The sequence below is a fragment of the Oxyura jamaicensis genome, chromosome 6 (assembly GCF_011077185.1).
Source record: "Oxyura jamaicensis isolate SHBP4307 breed ruddy duck chromosome 6, BPBGC_Ojam_1.0, whole genome shotgun sequence".
NCBI lineage: Eukaryota > Metazoa > Chordata > Aves > Anseriformes > Anatidae > Oxyura > Oxyura jamaicensis.
Window position 1 is genome coordinate 599052 of NC_048898.1, and position 18220 is coordinate 617271.

General features: G+C 42.8%; 1 protein-coding gene across 10 annotated transcripts in view; it reads left to right on the forward strand.

Moving 5' to 3' along the window:
- The window catches only part of SGMS1 (sphingomyelin synthase 1), a 93619-nt gene that overhangs the window by 62603 nt on the left and 12796 nt on the right, over window positions 1-18220 (forward strand). For 6 of the 10 annotated variants that reach the window (XM_035330752.1, XM_035330750.1, XM_035330757.1 and 3 more), the window contains one exon: window positions 14635-15478. In XM_035330752.1, coding sequence (XP_035186643.1) covers window positions 14856-15478 — 623 coding nt within the window. In that variant the 5' untranslated portion in view covers window positions 14635-14855. Of the gene's footprint in view, window positions 1-8020; window positions 8201-8497; window positions 8583-14193; window positions 14273-14634; window positions 15479-18220 lie in introns of those variants that run through there. The other 4 variants (XM_035330756.1, XM_035330754.1, XM_035330760.1 and 1 more) reach the window with 4 other exon arrangements.

The following is an 18220-nucleotide window of genomic DNA, read 5'->3' on the forward strand; positions in this document are numbered from 1 at the left end:
TGCAGAGGATGGGGAAAGGAGGGAAGAACAAGTGGATGCTACTGTTGATTCAAAGAAAAGTTAGGAAAAATCTACAGTGGGCATGAGCACACGCTTTGTTTAGGGCTCAGTTTAGGATGGATACTGTCTTTCTTCCTGATTTTGTTAGATTCCAGTGTAATACAGTACAGTTCGCTCTTCTGATGAACCATGGGTCTGTACCAATAAATCTGACTTTACATAAAGCTTTGAATCATGTTTTGAAATAAGAAGGAGTTCCTGTTTAAAAGTCCCTTTCAAAGTAGGTAAGCAAAAGTTGGGGTTTTCTTTTTTTTTTTTTTTTTTTTTTTGGCTCTCCATATGAAAGCGTATACTCAGAAATCTCTTAGGGTATGAAGATGACTTTCAGTTCTGTTGAGCCTGTGAATAATGAGGGAGGAGGCAGCCGCAGGCTGATTGTGTGGCTTGGGGTTTTCCCCATGCTTTGGGCAGACCTGCTATTTCTGGAGCTGCAGCAGGGACCTGCTGTTCTTTATAGCCCTGTATGGAGGGAAAGAGTAGCATGGGGTCCCTTAAAGACTTGCACACGTGCTGGCTTGGATCTTTGTACATTGTGTCCTGTCCCAGGGATGCTGCTTGTACAGCTTAGCACAGTCTTCATCCTGAAGTCATTTGTTTGGCTGCCAGTTCAAAGCCACCTCAAAGTCTGCTTTGCAAATACGTAGTGGTAAAAAGACGGTCTGAAAACACTTTAGCCCAAGTTCTAACTTTGAAGGTGAAAGGCTGTTTCTAAGTAGAGATGCAGTTAGTTTTCATGAGAGATCTGGGAGGTGCCAGCCACCAGTAGTTTTAAAGCTGCTGTGCCCTTTGAATAGTATCTGGAGCAGAGAGATTTCTGCAATTTTTTATGTATCTGTTTCAGGGTGGATCATGAAGGTGAATCAAAACACAACAGTTGTTAGTATAAAACTCCCTTACCTGCTAACTGACCCCAAGGTTTGTGCCCTCTGTTAGGGGACATAAGTCTCGTTGCCATCAATGGTTTCTGCAGCATTTACAGTATCAGTGCCTACTGCTTATGTAAGTGTAGCCATTTATATTTTTACATCTTTGCCTGCCCTTCATAACTTATTTAACGAAGAGCACAAGGAAGTTGGTTACTTGGCAAAAACTTTTATTGAAGTAGTGAAATACAAGTTTCCTGATTTTGTCCTGGCACAGTGCTCTGTTCAATGGTGCTCTCCTCCATGCTACTCATGCCACACTTTCCCAGGATATCTTGATGCTTTCTAAACATTATCCTTCCTCATTACTCATCCAGAAAGCGAGGAGAGCCTTCAGTGCTGCTCTTCACAACCCATCTCCTGTAGATCTCATTGTGCCCTCTGGGCAGGGCAAGAAATCCAGTCAAGACAGACAGAACGCTGTATCCTCTTGGTCTGCTGTAGCCGCTGGCTTTCATGGCCCAGGATCAGCGATTGCCCTTAACTCTTGACTCGCACGGTGCTGTGCACAGCGAATCTTACATGTAAGTGAGACAAGTTTGGTTGCGTGCCAGTGCTGCGAATGGACTGGTGTGGTTCACGTGCCATTCGTTGTGTTTGCTGTTCGCCTGTACCCAATGGAAGATGGTGTTTTACTCTTGGGCCATTGCTGTAAGGTCCTTGTGGTGAGCGACTGTGTACCGAAGCATTGAATGGTGAGCCCAGAGGTGCCATCCTGCTTTTGTCAGTGGTACCCTGTACTCTGACTCTGAGATGCTGCCAGGATTTTGTAATTTGGCTGCCAAGGAATGATTCAGATTGGCACTGTTTTTTCTCAGAATCAGAATCAAATTAAATCAAGTGCCTGCATTGTTTCACTGGTGACGTGAAATAAAACCTGTAATAAGACTTTTTTTTTTTTTTTTTCCAATGCTGTTGTGGTACGATTTGGGGTGAGATGCATATTTCATCAGGATTTATGCTGTGATACTTTCATCTCCTTGCCCACATTAAGTGTTTGTCAATGTAAGTATTTTCAGAGCCAGTGGAGGTTTTGGAGTGCCTAAGGACAGATAATAATATACTTGCTTTTAAAAGCAAATTTCGTATGCATTTATGTTCTGTGCAATCTTTGCAAGTGCAGCTCCACCCTCACCCCCATAAAAACCACCCAAACCAAAAAAAACCACCAGCCCTTGAACAAACCCCAGATGCAAATACTGTGATGGTTTAATATCTCTTGGTATGAGGACTTTACAGTACCTGATCTTATCACTTCCAAAGCAGTACACTTTTTTCATTAGTAGTCTGGTCAGCTTTTGAAAGGTCTGTACGGCTCGCATGAGAAGTACTGGCAATGCCAGAGGACTGCTCGTGAATTTTCATCATCTTTCTGCACAGGAGATTATTTTTTTTATGACTGCTTTTTAAAATGCCATATTTTATCAGCTTTACAAGATCTTAAAAACGTCCTTTTCGCATGCTAGCTCTACCTGAAAGATGCATGCCAGAGCATGGTTCAAGGAGTAGTCTTGTGGAGTCAGTCTGGCCAAACGTGGGATTGGCAGGAAGAACAGGCAGAGGCACGGGATGTGACTCAGGTCGATGCTTGCTGAGTTGGTGATGCCTCCCTCCAGGCCCTGCTCTCGTCGGCATCTTGCCAGAGGTCCCCCAAAGGGCTGATGGCATCGCGGAGGTGGCTGCAGGCTGGTGCTCCGCTGGCAGCCTGCCGCTGCCGCACCCCTCTCTTGAGGGCTCCTTGCCAGGTGAGCTTCTGCAGTAACATAACGCCTGGACTGCTCTGGTAGGACTCTGTGCTTTGGAAGCATCAGTGTAATTATTATTCTCTTGTTCTGCTCGCTTGCTGAGGCGTGCAGCAGGGATATTCCATCCTGTTGGACATCTCTACTGAGTGCATCCTCTGATTGTTCACCTAAGCGAAGGGCTTATTCCACTGTGCCTTTTGCATCTTGCTGCTGAAGGAACATTGCTCTCTCCAACATGGCTGCTGCCTTATCTCCTCTGCTGTTCATCTTTTGGCTTGTGCTGCTGTGTTGCTGAGGCTGTTTCCAACTCTGCCTTGCTTTTCTTGCTATCTCCCTTCCTTTCCCACAAGTCAGCCTGCTTTGCAGTCGGCCCTGACCTGCCCGGGAGAGGGGAGCATCCCCTCCGCTCAGCAAGGCAGGTCAGAGTTCCTCTATTTTTGGGCTGCACCTTGCTTGTGTTACTGGCTTGCTTTCATTAATACCTTGCTAATCTGAGCTTCACCCATCTGCCTGCAGAAAGCTATGGCATCCATGTGACCACAAATTCTTCCTCCTCTCCCTCTCTCGTTTCTTTCACTGTCAGTTATTTGGGTTCATCTTCCTGGGTTTCTGCCGTTCTTTTGCTGCTGTAGTTATGCAGGTCTTGTTCTCCTTATTATGTGCTTCCTGATAATTTGTAATAGAGGGTCTCTTTTGGGCTGTGAAGTCCAGAATGGGTTTTTGCAGGCAAGCACTGTTTCTGCAGTGATCCTCTTGGAGTGACAGGCATCCCGTAATTGATTTAATGGTTAATTCACATGTCTACTTCTGCACAGCCAGCAAGGAATGCTGATTTTGTTCTTTTCAAGGGTGCATGCAGCTTTTTCAGTCTCTAAACCAACTGAAATTGTCCAAGCAATTGGATTTGTTCACTGCAAGCAGTGCATAGGTGGAAAGCACTGCACAGCAAAACTCAGGGAGCTACAGCTGCCAGCTTGGTAAAGCATGTACACCGTGATGTAGTCCGGAGGCACTTACGTGGTGGTGGATCATGGAAATAACGTTACGTCTAGTGCTGTGCTGCGAGACGTTAACTCTTCACTCTGAGTGCACAGTTTAACGAAAGGAGGCAGGTTATTAAGGGTTTTATCATACATTTCATAGCAAACTGCTCAGTTTGCCTTCTTTTGGCTAAATTTAAAATGTTTAGCCTAGTTAGCAAAGTTCGCTAGTGGGTGCACGCTCATGCTAGTTGCTGATCACAGCAGTCTGGACATGATCCCTCCATCCTTTCTGTGGCAGGAGAGAGGTGTTGTGTGACTGACCATCTCGAGACAGCTATCTGTCTTAGGTATTTTTAATCAGTTCTCTTTGTGAAGTGTGAACTAACTGCAGAAGAAGCTTGGCTCTCTGTTTCAAGCTGCTTTGGAGCAGTTTGATGGTTGTGGGTGCTGATCTGTTGGGGGGGGGTGGTGGTGAGCGAGTCTGAGCTTAAATACTACTTTCATTAAATACTGTTTTGTAATGTATGATTCCCATGAAATTAATACAAGCTACTAGTATTTAACCAGTACTCAGAGTGTAGGTTCTCTTCCCTTGCTTGGCTGGAATTCCAGATGACTTTTTCACTGAAGCATTCAAAACCTCCCAGGTCAGTGTGTGAATCTGTTAGGCAGCCATCACTGTAGAAGTGCAAAGCCTGTCTTGATGCCTGGTGGGGCATTGAGACGGGCTAGGAAAACGCCATGCAGCCGTGTTTCCTATACCCCTAGTGTGGTGCTGTGGTTGGGAAAGAGAGAGGTAATTTGATGTCTGCAGGAGGAACTTACTTCTGAGGCTTTCAGTCTGTTGAAATACGATTTCCAGAACAGTTAGATAACAAGATGCAAGTTTCTTATTTTTCCTTCTCTCTCTGTGTTCCTTTTTGGTGACTGGAGTTGATTGTAACTTTGAAAATATGCTGAAAAGTTCATCTGAAAAAAAAATGTGTGTTTTGTGGACTTTGAACCTCTGTCAGTACTTTCAAGCTGGTTGTCTTGGCAATTGTTTGAGTGATACCTTGTAGCACACGCACTTGCTTCCATGCTGCCAGTGCTGAAAAAAGTGTTTTTAAGTATCATTTTGTGCTTTTAAAATATGTGGCAATTAAAAAAGTTAAGAACAGTTAACATTTTAGGGAGGAAGGTTGTATGTTTCGTTTTTTGGGGTTTTGATGCTGAATTGTTGTAAAGAAGACTTAAGTAAGGTCATCCCAGTGCACTGGTGTGGGAGGATGGATTAGATTGCTACCTTAGATTGGTAGCAATGGTGTATGGACAGTCGAGTCCAATGCAGAGAGAAAGCTACTTGGCAGTGATGGGGGAGGAATATCTCTGGTTTCTAAAGTCTCAAGTATCTGTTGCATAGCATGTCATGTTTGGTAGCAGCAGCAGTCCTGAAATACCCAACAAGAATCCTGTGTTTAACTGCATTTTATTTAATAAAGACAGGGACCCTTAAAGCAGGGAACACAGCTGGTGTGAGCTGCTCTCCCTTTCTGGCACTCCTTGCTTTCGAAGGAAGAGATGGTGCACGGCCCAGCTTGGGCGGGGAGAGATTCATCTCTCCAGATGCACTGGGGTTTGCTGAATGAACATGAATGTGGTTTTGCCATTGAGCTGAATGCAGATAGTGGCTGATCAGGAGATTTGGCATCGATGTGACTGGCAGCGAAGACAGTAAGGAATATGGCTGAAATTTGGCAAGTGAGCTGTGGGATACTTTCCTTGCTTGTAGCATTAACCGCAAAAGGAAGATGCCAGGGCAGTTTTTGTGAATTTACAGTAGGTCTGGCTCTAGCAAGACAAGTTCCCATTGTTAAGATTATATACCAGTAACTTGTTGGCAATTAAAAATGCCTTTTTTTACTAGCCTTTCCCAGGTTTCTGGTTGTTTTAGGCCAGCTGAGAAGGAACAGTCTTCCTCTCCTGCCTACAGAGATGTTTTCCATATTTAAGCATCTGCTGTAGGTGCAACCCTGAACAGGTTATTACTGGATAGAGAAGGAATATGTGTCCAAACATCAGGCTAGAAAATGCCAGAAATGATGTTGAATATATATGTGTGTGTGTATATATATATATATTTCTTTCAGACCAGGGATTAGTATCTGTTATCTGAAACTAAGTTAATAAAGACAAGCCCAAAAATTGTTTTACAAAGGTAACAGCACTGAAAATGGATTATGTTGATGGTGTACCTTTTGGGTGGGCTTGTGAATAGTAACAGCTGAAATGCAGAGAACAGCATCTTGCACAAAGATATACTGATACTTTTACTTCTGCTCTTGGGGCTTAGAGTCTTTTTGATCTGGTTTTGTTCTGCTGGACTTCAAAAGTATTATATTTGAAATAAAATATTTATATTTCTAATGGAATATAAAAACATATTATTCTAGGCTAGGTTTCTAGACTAGTTTTAAGTCAGGGAAAGGCAGTTTGGAGGAAGCAACTGTTGTGGTCTGGAATGCCGTCTAGTACATGGCCAATAACAAACCCAAATGTTAACAAATTTGACAGTTGATTTAAGCCTTCAGTGCAGTGAGGCTCTATTTTTGCTGTACTTTCCACTGGTTTTCATTCTACAAAAGATGCTGGAGTATGCATTTTAGAGGCACATTGCCATCAGTCACATGACTGTTCTGAGTTTTCCTAGGCAAAACTTCCCTTTTTCCCTTTCTGATGTGTGGTGCACTTTTATTTATTTATTTATTTTCAAATTCTTGCAACTACTTGAATTCCTAGAGGCTCACCACAAATCTGGCTCTCTAACAAGGAATGACTTTTAGGTATTCAAAGTAGGCCAAAAAAAAAAAAAAAAAAAGCCAATCCAAACCACCTCAGCTTGGTTAACCAAATCAAAATACAAAATACATCACAAGTATTTTGTCTCTCTTCCTTCTTACCTTCTTATTTCCATCATTCTGCCCTGTTCCATGCTCTGCTCATTTCTATGCCTTGTGGGGAAATTATGCTTTTTCTGCCTCCTTTAGTGTTTTACCTGTTTTCCCTCCAAGGTCTTCTATTGTCTCTATATAAACAAAAAGGAGGTTTGGATAGTGTCAAGAGGAAGGCAAGTATCGTTTCGTGCGTTTTAGCAATGGAGTTAGCTCAGAGGTTGCGTGAGGACATGGGGCTCTATTTCTAGCTCTGCCCTTTCTCTGCCTGACCCAGATCCGTAGATTGTAACGTGGATGTGTGCTTAGCTGCTCTGGAGACGAGGGCCAGAGCCTGCTGCTGCCCGAGTGTAGATCCAGCAATACTTACGGTTGCTTCTGTCCTGAGAGCACATATGCCAGGTTTGAGTCCAGTGCATGGCATGGGGTCTGTGAGGGCTTTGATCTTCTGTAGCATAGAATTGACGGGTGTAGTGGGTGGCTTGAATACTGCTATAGAAGGCTTTGCTGAAGAATTAAGGATCACAGTGTTTTTGTGATTTTGTGAAAGCTAGACTTACCTGTAGTATCCGTGACAATCTGCTAGTATTTTCATGTACCCCTTTGCAGGTAGAGGGCTGAAATAGAACAAAACCACTTTTTCTCAAGAACAGAGTTGCAAAATTGAGTTCTTAGATGTTGAATGTAAGTTGTTTTGTTTTTCCAGTGCAAAGTGACTATTTGGGGAGGCTGCTCTTTGCCTCTTCCTTGCATAGAACTACAAGCATGCAGGGTGGGGGGGGCAGGGTTGGAAGGGGGTAGGTTTCCTTTTGGAGCTGTTCAAAAAAAAGTTAATACCACTTCTACTGCAGGTGTGGCTTTACTTCAGAATTCAGACATCAGGACTGTGGCATGTTAGTATGAAATGACAGCTACATTTGAATCAGCCTTGTGATAGGTGGAAAGCCCCTGGCTGTTCCTGCAGGTGCCAGCTGGCATTCTGGTCCTGTTGCCTGTCTCATTTCTGTAAGGAGGCTTTTTGGTCTGAAATAATTCTGCAAAACTTAAACCAAATCCGGGACCTACCCTCCCCACCCCATCCTTTCCACCCCTGCATCACTCAAAACAGGATTTCCGTAGTACCAAAACAAAAGCCCTGCTTAGTAACTGCTCAGATAATGAAATTGCTGGTCAGGTGAAACCCTCTTGTGAGTGTTTGCTAGTTTCCATAACTACTTCACAGCAGAAGAAAGAAAGAGGAGGAGGAATAAAGTTGAGCAAAGAGATTTAGGGCTATGAAGAAGCAAAGGGCAAGACTTCCCTGTTCATCAGCTTTGGAGGAAAAAGTTGTCTCTGTGATCTAGCACAGTGTGGGTATATGTATGTATGTATATACCTATATATGGACACTATATAGGTGATGTGTTTTGTAACAGGCTGGAAGATATTCACTAGTAGTGTTTCTTACCTGAAGATAAGTTGTTTGGTTATTTGGATTCAGTGCAAGTACTTTCCTTTTGAAATCCTTGCTACTGAGCTCAGGGGTTGAGTTCGGAGCTGTTACGCTGAGATCCCTGCCTGTAAGTGAATCTTAATTGCTCTGCTTTTTTAAATTAGGTTGGGAAATATATATATATGTATATATATGTATGTGTATGTATGTATGTATATGTATGTTTGTTTGTTTGTTTTCCTTCCCATAGAGTAATTTAGGAGAAAATGGGCTGCTTGAGGATTTACGTAGTGTGCAGGCAATTCCCTCTCTCTGAGGCTGTGTAAGTAGCTATTCAGGGTATGTGGGAGTTGCTTCGTAGACTGATCCCGGCCTTCTTTTCATAATAGCAATTTGCTTGCTTTGGCTCTGTGTCCAGGGACAGTGTTTTCCTTCTGGGACTGACCTTGGAAACCTCAGAGCTCTGTGAAACTCGTGTACCCTTCTGTGCCTTGATTTTATATTTACAGGTATCTTCTATTGGCAAATATTTGTATTTACAGCACAAAGCCAATTTTATTGTAACATTCTAAAATGCCAAAAGTCTCTTGCTTGTCAGTAGTGTAGCCTCGTGCAAGGGGCACTCTCTGGTTTGGAGGCAAGGACATCTCAGAAAGAGGGAGACAATTCAGCACATTGAGAGCTCTTCTTAGTGATATTCAGCGCATAATTTGTGGCAGACAAATTTTTCTTTGCCGATTGGCATACAGAGGCACTTTGCAGGTACAGGACATCCAGTTACAGAGGTGTGGGACATTACTGTCAGTGATGACAAAATTCCTGTAGAGAGGTGACTGCAGACGTGACTCACACCCTGCTGTTATGAACAGTTTGTTTCGTGCTGTGAAACTGCAGGATGAGAGTTGCCAACTTTCATCTGGATTATTTGGTGTCTGTGTAACTTTGCTCACTGGTGTTTTTTTTGGAATTCACCTATGTATTGCTTTCTAAAGCATTAAAACTTCAGTCATTACAGCACTTGATTTTCTTCTGCTTGCTTGTGTGCACACATCATGGATGTGTATCTCAGTATTATTTTTCAGCGGAGAATATTTCATTATTTTGCCTTCACACAGTGCTTACTTATCCCCAGACATTGCTTGTTTTAACAATGCTGTTTGCTAATGGCTTTATCATTTCAACTTTTCAGAGAAGTTTAGGGATGATACACAGTTTTGCAACTAAAATGCACCTACTGCATGTGAAGGGTTTGAAAATCTCGGCTCCTTGGAGCTAGTTGCAGTTTCTGAAATGGCTGGTTATTTCACTGATTTCTATAGTGACTGTTGCCTTGGCAGCAAAGGTCCTCGCTTAGAGAGTAAAAGCACTGTGCAAACATGAGGAAGGCATGATTTCATTTGGGAAGACTGATCTAGCTTCACCTTTTCCAACACCATCCCTCCCTTCCTGTAAATACTGCTATTCCCTTTTTACTACCTACTTCTACCCACGGCTTTCTTCAGTTGGGTTTCAGAAGGCTTCAGGAGATCAGGGATGAACAACTGTTGGTCTTTTTCTGCTGTTTTTGTCTCATCAGTGTTAACGATGAGAAGTAATGTTTTTTATTATTGTTATTATTATTATTATTTGCTGTGAGTTTAGAGGTAAGAGGGAGCAAGCCAGCTTTGGGAAGGAGATGACTACTCTCTGGACCGTGCAGCCATCCCCCACAGAGTCTGCCTTCCCAGGGATGTCCGTCACTTGCTCGGCAGTCAGCTGGCAGTCTTTGAAACTAAAATTGAAATTGTGATACCCAACATGAGTGCTTAGTTATCCTCCAACCAGACCTAGAGACAGAAAATTGCAGGTTTTTCTGCACCTTGGCCACCAGGTCAAGTACAGAGGTATAGTCAGCTGCTGATTTGATTGCAGGAAGATCCTGTTCTTTAATCAAAGAGGTAAATGCTCCCCAGTTCAACTCTAATACTCAACTGCATCTCCTAAAAACGATGCAAAAGAGAAGAGATCTTATTCTGTGAGGTTTTACCAGTGCCCTCTCAACTACTTGCACAACCTAGCGTAGCCACGGTTATGGTATTGCAACCTCTGTATAGCCAGGTTGAAGTGGTGGGGGGAGATACTTCACTTGCAGTGCTTCCCGTCGTGAAAATGGAAAAGTATCTGAAGGTTTTGAATTAGGACTTCAATATTCACTGGGAATATGGAGGAAAAGTTGTGTAAACATGAGAAGGTGGGGACTGGAGACCTTGCTCAAGTTACTTCATCTTGCTCAGTCTTGTGATGGGTGTTTTGAGAGACTCGTTTTGTCCCGTGTCATTATGCTGATGATGCAATCAGCATTATTATGATAATCACATTCTTATTTATAATTTGTTATCAGATACAGGCTCCTTAATGAAGCAGATCTGCTGCAGATGGAAGGAGCGTTTTAGTTGCCTGGCCTGAGCTCACAGCCCATGTCAGAGCTGGGAAGGCGTGGGTGTGTGCTGGTCATCTTGCATGCCTGAGCCCATGGACGTGGCCCTGCAGCCGCCGATGCCCATCTGCACCTTTTGTGGACAGGAGAAGTGTTACGTGGAAGCAGTGGGGACAGCAAGGGCTGTTAGTCTCCTGACTTGCTTCTGCAAACCTTATCTGATTGAGCTTTCAGAAATGCATGATTGAAAATGGGAGGTATTTTCAATGTGACAGGCTGGGAGTTGTTGGTAAAGTTTTTGGTAATTTGGTAAAGTTGTTGGTAAGTTTTTTTGCCTACTCGTCCTCTGTTAGACAAGCTATGAAATGAAGGCTTGAATGATAAACGTTGATTAGAACTTTTAGCTGTTCTTCCTTCTTTTAACTTTCAAAATGAGTCCATGGTCTGTGTCCTCAGCAGAGTATTCTCTTTCCTCTCAGCCTTCCTCCTGTGAGTATCAATTACTCCAACTTTACAGAAGCTGCTCGATAGTGATTTACTCACCCATGATGTGACAGCAGCAGGCAGGGATCCCACCCAGTGGGTGCTGAACCTGTGCTCCCAGAACCATCATCTGTGAGGTCTGAGGATTTCTGCTCCTTCACTCCTTGTGGATCCTGATGGTGTCAGTGTCTGTGTGTCTGCAGAGGGCGAGACCTGGATTTCTAACAGGGATGAAAGTGTATGTCTGTGTGTATATGAGATAGGATTCTTTGTTTTTACAGCCAATATAATCTCTTAGGAAAAATGCTTTTATGCTCTGTAACGACACAAACAAAGGATTTGAGCAATCTTTATTCTTCTGCAGGGTATCTCTTAAAGGCAGTATTGATGGTGAGCTTAAAGAATAAAGCATATACAGGTTTCTGAATTGATTGTATGCTTTTTTGTTTGTTTGTTGTTTTTAAACCAATATTGCAAATTCCCACAGTTTAACTGCAAGGCACACACATTTCTCATAAAGCTGCCAGGCCAGGTATCATAGGAGCATATTATGTTTTTTGTTCTAGCATCAGAGCAGCATTTGCAGCTGGCAACAGATTTTAATTTTTAGACTCCATGTAGAAATCGTCTTAAAATCTACTCGTTCTGCCCAGGTGAGAAGAGATGAATGTATAATAAGTAATGAGATGTAATTTGAAGGTTGGCTGTGTTTTCTTGAATGGCAATAAATACAGTTCTTTTGCATTGTAATAATCATGTGAGGGATCCTTTAGCAAGCAGGAGGCTTGCAATGTGTTGTCAAGGGCTGGACAGAAAGGCCGTGTGTAAGGATGATAATAGTTCAAGATGCTCTTTCCTTCTTTGTAGCTTTCTGAGTGTTTGGGAAACTAGATTGCAGTCCCTCCAGCTTTTTAAAATTAATAAGCCTTAATATTGCCCCACCTTGTGGTGTGTGCAGAGTGCTTCAACAACCCCAAATCCGTGCTGAATTTCTAAGTAAAACTTGCAGTGGCAGTTGATGTAGCTGTTCAGTGGCACAGGGAAATGACATCCTGCTGCAGGACAGAGCCAAGGTGTTATAACTGGATGCAAACATGAGTAACTTAGGCTCTTACTGCCATATCAAGAGTGTCACATAAATGATACCCCCCTCAAAAACAATCAGCACCTGGACTGCTATAGAGAAGTCTGTCAGTATTAGTTGGGGGGTTGATGCTGAGCATTTTCTGGTGCTCAGCAGGGAGTAAGGGTACGGGTTCATGCTCGAGCTTTGTGCTGCTGCTGTTACTGGATCCAGGATTTTGTGTGCCCCACAATAATGTGAGTACATTGAGTACAACACAGACTGGTGCAGTGGAGAGCTGAGCTACTCCTTTGGTAAAAGTCTTGTCAGAGTTCGTAATGTGGGTTAACTTGCATAATTCAATCAATCCTGGTTTTCCGCATTCAGAGCTCTGTAACTAAACACCGATTTGCTAAACACAACTTGAATAATGAAGTGATCTGTGTCTAAAGCCTTTCTCAGTACCATTCCATTGTAAAAAGAAAGAAGGAAAATAGAGCTGTATCCTTTCTTCCTGTGTCTTAAAATAGCATGGTATTCGCAATGGAGAATATTTATCTTCATCCCTGTTTGCTTCACATATTTCATGCACGTGCCTGGCATGAGCACTAAGTTAGAGGTGGTGTACCCAAAGTGTTGTGAGTCCTTTGTCCAAAGCTTTTTCTTCTATTCATCATCAGACCTAGGTGTTTCCACAGAGAAAGTTTTTTTTTTTTTTTTTTTTTTAAGTCTTACATTTCTTGCTCAATTAAGACGTAGTAGGTCAAAAAATAGGTTTATATGCTGCATAGTGGAGTTTTGCAAAGGAACATAGGTCTGTATCTGTTTTGCACCTTTTATTTTCAAATCTTGCCAGTATTATAGATTTTGTTTTCCCTGAGTCAAAGCTCCATGTGACAAAACACAAACATACTCTGGTAGTTCGTAAGAAGCTAAAAATACTCTTTAAGCTGATAAAGGCATGATATGACTTCTGAAAACGCAAAGCAGTTTTTTCCTGTGCCGTTACTTTCTTTAGGTCACTTGGTGTTTATGATACCGTGGTCTTCTGCAGGAGAGACTTGGATAAAATGGGAGCAAAATCAAATAGTTGGGAAGGAAGCCTGGCAGGCTTGGTCAGTGGGATGGCAAGCTGATGATAGGAGTACTCAGTGTTTTCTTCTCTGCTCTCGAGAGGACTGTGTTTTGTATAAATATTTCACTTCTGGGCATTTGCTGTTGGTATACGCTGCTGCGTCATCGTTGCATCGTGCTGAGGATTTTGCTGCCCATGTCTTAGAAATGCAGTAAGAGATTCTAGCAAGTAACATCTGTTTTACTGTAAATTTTGTAATTGAACAGCTTTTCCAAGCTTGCTATTTTTTCTAATTAACTGGATGTAGAAATTTTTTACACAGTTCCTTTTTTTCCAACCTCCCCCCTCCTCCCCCCTTCATTTTTCATGGAGTCATAGAGCTCGTGTTGGGAGGAACCTCAGAGACCTCTGGTTCCAAGCCCCAGCCATAGGCAGACACCACCCACTAGATCAGGTTGCTCAGGGCCTTGTTCAACCTGGCCTTAAACAAGTCCAGGGATGGGGCATCCACAACCTCCTCTCTGGGCAACCTGTGCCAGTGCCTCACCACCCTCTGAGGGAAGAATTTCCTCCTAGCATCTAATCTAAATCTCCCCTCCCACAGTTGCCCTTCGTGGCTGCAAGCATGCACTGCTGCCTCATGTTGAGCTTTGTCCCCTAAAACTCCCAACTCTTTCTCTACAGGGCTGCTCTCAGTGAGTTCTTCTCCCAGTCTGTACTCGTGTCAGGGATTGCCCCAACCCAGGTGCGGCACCCTGCACTTGTTGAACCTCATTCAGTTCACATGGGCCCATTTGTCAAGCTTTTCATCCACTATTTTTCTACTATTTCATTTGTAGCTTACTGCAGACTTCTGAATTCTAGCAGTGTACCATGGAAACCATAAGATTTACCTTGAAGAGCTGCTAAACATCTGCTCTGTAAACTAAAATGCTTCCATTTATTTTCAGCATAGTCTGTTTGGGCATTGATTTTCCTTCTGACACTTTTTCAGACCATATAGCTTTGCTTTATCTACATCATTTTTGTTGCTGACTTGTAGAAAAGCATTTGTGGTACACTAGACTTGTTTTTTCCTTGCAGAACAGAAGCCAGGCATATCATTCAGTAACTAGGTGCGATGCGTTTGATAAGATACCAGTGGGTGGTGGGGGAAAAGAAAGTTTGTGACGTGATCATTTGCTCTGTAAATCCTTAGATCTGTTAGTATTATGATTTTAAGAGGGGGTTGGGTACTAGTTATGGACCAGAACTGAACAGTAATAGAAAACTTCACAAATACGGAGCAAAAAGGAGTCCTTCCCACAGCTGCAAAGCAGTGTTTTTAATACAAAATTGTTAATGCTCTTGAGTAGCCGGTAGCAAGCTCAGAAGGGACAGGGGTGTGTACAAGTGCTAGCACTCAAATTGATTAATCTTTTCCAGGCCTGAATCTGGCTATTTTGGAGAAATTTTGTCTTTGAACATGAAATGCAAACTTTTGGTAAATACTCTCTTAATTACATTTTCCCCCTTCCTCCACAGGAAGAAGAATGCCAATGTGAATATGAAGTGAACCATTTCTTGCACTTTTCACGGTGCCTGGGTGCTCACATCCGATGGTTAGAGACAGAGACTTGTCTCTTGCCAAACTGCTTCCTCGGACAAGATGAAGCCAAGGAAGAGCTTTCTGATGCACTGGAGTCACAGTGACTGCTGCCCAATTTAAAAATCAATGTGAGACTGCGTTCCAGCTGCCTGGCGAGATGAAAGAAGTGGTGTTGTGGTCACCCGAAGAGGTGACAAATTGGCTAACAGAAAATGCTGTGCCAGAATATTGTGAGCCGTTGAAGAGCTTCACTGGGCAGGATTTGATCAACCTGACGGAGGAGGATTTCAAGAAGACACCTCTTTCCCGGGTGTCTTCCGACAGTGGACAGCGGCTATTGCACATGATTGAGACCTTAAAAATGGCTCATCACATTGAGGCTCACAAAAATGGGCACATCAATGGGCACATCCGCATCAGCATGAGCAACACCACACATGAAAATGGCTTTAGTAGTAAAATGAAGCTGAATGGGGTGCCAAATGGGTATAAGAAGGAGATGATAAAGATCCCCATGCCAGAGCCAGAGCGCTCACAGTATCCCATGGAATGGGGGAAGACTTTCCTGGCTTTTATTTATGCACTTTTTTGTTTCATCTTTACCACAGTGACTATCTCAGTTGTTCATGAAAGAGTGCCTCCCAAGGAGGTGCAGCCTCCCCTACCAGATGCATTTTTTGATCGTTTTGATCGGGTGCAATGGGCCTTTTCTATTTGTGAAATTAACGGCATGATCCTTGTAGGACTGTGGTTTGTTCAGTGGCTGCTGTTAAAATACAAGTAAGTAAAACCTTCAGAAACCAAGTGCTCGTGTACATATTCATGATGGCTTTTGGAGGTCAGATACTGGTTTACATCCAAGTAAAATGAAGTTTCTTGTGATTTTGCTGATTTTGGTATTCCAAATTGAAATAGATGCCATGCCATGGGCTCTGTAGTTTGTATGGGCTTACTGTGCTAAGCTGGGGAGTTCAGTCCAACTGCCCCATCCGAAACCAAGGAACAGCACTGGGCTTGCTTGCCTGCAGAGTTAACTTGAGCCCTTTTCACATGTGAAAAACCTTGAATTGGATATAATGATGTTCTTAACTCAGTTGACTGTTATGTGTAAATAAGAGTAAGGATAACTCATACTGACATAACTCATCAGCTGTGAACTGACTTGGGATGGATTTAGTCTCACTGTAGTTTGCCTGATGTGAAGATCCTACCCTAAGTTTACAGTACTCTTGGACTAAAACAGCAGGCAGTGGTTTAGTCTGTGCACCTAAGCAGTGCTGCATAAAAAGTTTTGAAGTACATTTTCTGCTTGACATTAGGTGGGACAGGTAACATCAAGAACAGAGTATGTTGAAAGCTAATCATAAGGTACACAAAAGTGTAGATACACAATGAATTTACAAGGTTATCTGAGTGCTTGCTCATACCTGGTCAGAATTGCAGTGGTAAATTTGCCTGCCAATGCAAGGCACTTACCTTTTTATTCTCTACAGAGTGGATGTGCATGCTGATGCTTAATTTGGTATTTTCAAAGTGCTGTAAATCCACACCTTGGGCTGCTTTACCATGGGTGGTCTGGTATAAATCCGTGTGCTGTCATGACTGTGAAGTGTCCAAAGTCAAGTGGCTTGAAGCAGTATGAAGTGGCATGCCACTTTTACTTTCAAAAACCAGACACAATCACGCCCCACAACTGCCTCAACCCAAAGGGCTCTCTTCTTATCTGCTAATGCAGGATCTCTTTCCTTACCTGTTCAAAGACTCCTTTATGTGGCTCCTATATTTGAAAAAATAATAATTGGAAGGCATATAACTTGGGCACCACCATGTTCAAGACAAGATCCTTTAGTTTACAGGACTTCGTAATCACGGTAGAATTGTAGATTGCCCTTTTTCAAAAAAGTAAAACCAGATGCCACTCATTCTTGTAATGGAGAAAAACTTTAAAACTTAAATGTGAGCATGTTGTTCACCAGCTTGCTAAGATTACAGTTGGCCTGAAAGGAGAGAATTGCTAAGTTAGGGCAGATAGCTTTATGCAATATAGTTGTAGGTTTCCATAGCTAAATGTTTAAGTAATCCTTAAGATGCTGTGAACTTCTCATCCGGGGAGCTAATCCAGATACTGTGGAGACACAGCTTTTGCTTTGTGTCTTTTCACTAATGCACTGTGTATGAGCACTTCCTACCAAAAAAAAACACCTTATTTTATGAAATACAAAGGTCATTAATATATCGAGTGAGCAATGGAAAAATAAATCGGTCCTCAGACTGTTTCTTTCACCTTTTCTGTTGCTTTATACTAGTTAATGTATTTTCTCAGCTGAAATTTCAAAACCATTGTATGTTTTTACAGAGATGGTGTTCCTTAAAGGAAAGTTTCTAGAATGGTTATTTTAGTCCATTAATTTTTATTATAGAAACTGTGATACTGCTTTTTTTTAATGTGAACACATTTATAGGAGGAAGACTCTACGCTGGTGTGTCCTCTTGTTGTGTTTATGGCTTTATCAGCTTCTGTATCAGATCCTACATCAGTAGCTGCAGTGCTGAGCTCTCCTCCCTGCTCTGGTCCAGCTGCCTACGGTGAAAAGGGGAACCGTAGACTTGGTGTCTCTGAGCATAAAATGTTCAAAACCAAGGGGAGCACTCAGAGAAGGTCATGTAGAAGTGCTCTCAAAAAAGGGGTGTCAGGTTAATCGAGCAGTACAAGGGATCAAACACACAGTGATGAATTAAGAACAGCAGAATCCATAAGGTCCTCAGAGATTTCAAAGCAGGGGGGGATGGGTTGACCTGATAACAAAGTTTTATGGCATCATTGATTGGTGTGGAGGGTTTTCCCTCCATTTGCTTTGATGTGTTCACTCATTCTTCCTCTAGTGTAAAGGGAAGTTGGAGTCACAGATCTTTCCATTTTCATTATCAGTCCTGGACTGTTGTCTTTCCCGTTTCTTTCCCCCATCCCAGGGAGGGAGGGGGAGCGAACGGCTGTGTGGTGTTTGGCTGCCGGCTGGGTTAAACCACAACAACTGTGCCAGTCAGTATGTGTCCTGGTCACATACTGCTTTGGGGAGCTTTCTTGTTGTAAAGGAGCAGAGCTATCAAGGTCTGCAATCTGTCAGTAAGCAGCAGAAGGAAAAAACAGCAGAGATGCTCATGGGAACAGGACAGTGACACAGCTTTCTCCTGAGGACCTTGTTCTTGTGGCTTTGGTTGGTGAACCACTAAATGCTATAAAAGAGCTGAATCACTTCTGTGGTGTGGGTTATCACCTTCCTTTGGAACTTAATTCAAGAACAAAGGGAGGAAATTAAGCCAGATGGACCCTCTTCACTTTTCTGACCTCCAGTGGTGTCAGGCATGGCAATTGCCACAGCCCACTGGAGATCTGAAGATGAGATGTGAAGCCAGGTGGTTGTTCAGCTGAGAGCGCTACCGTTTGTGGCCCTCTCTGAGGCAAAGTTCAGGATTGCTGATGAACTAGAAGCATTAATGTCCATGAGCTGAATTGCAGCCAGT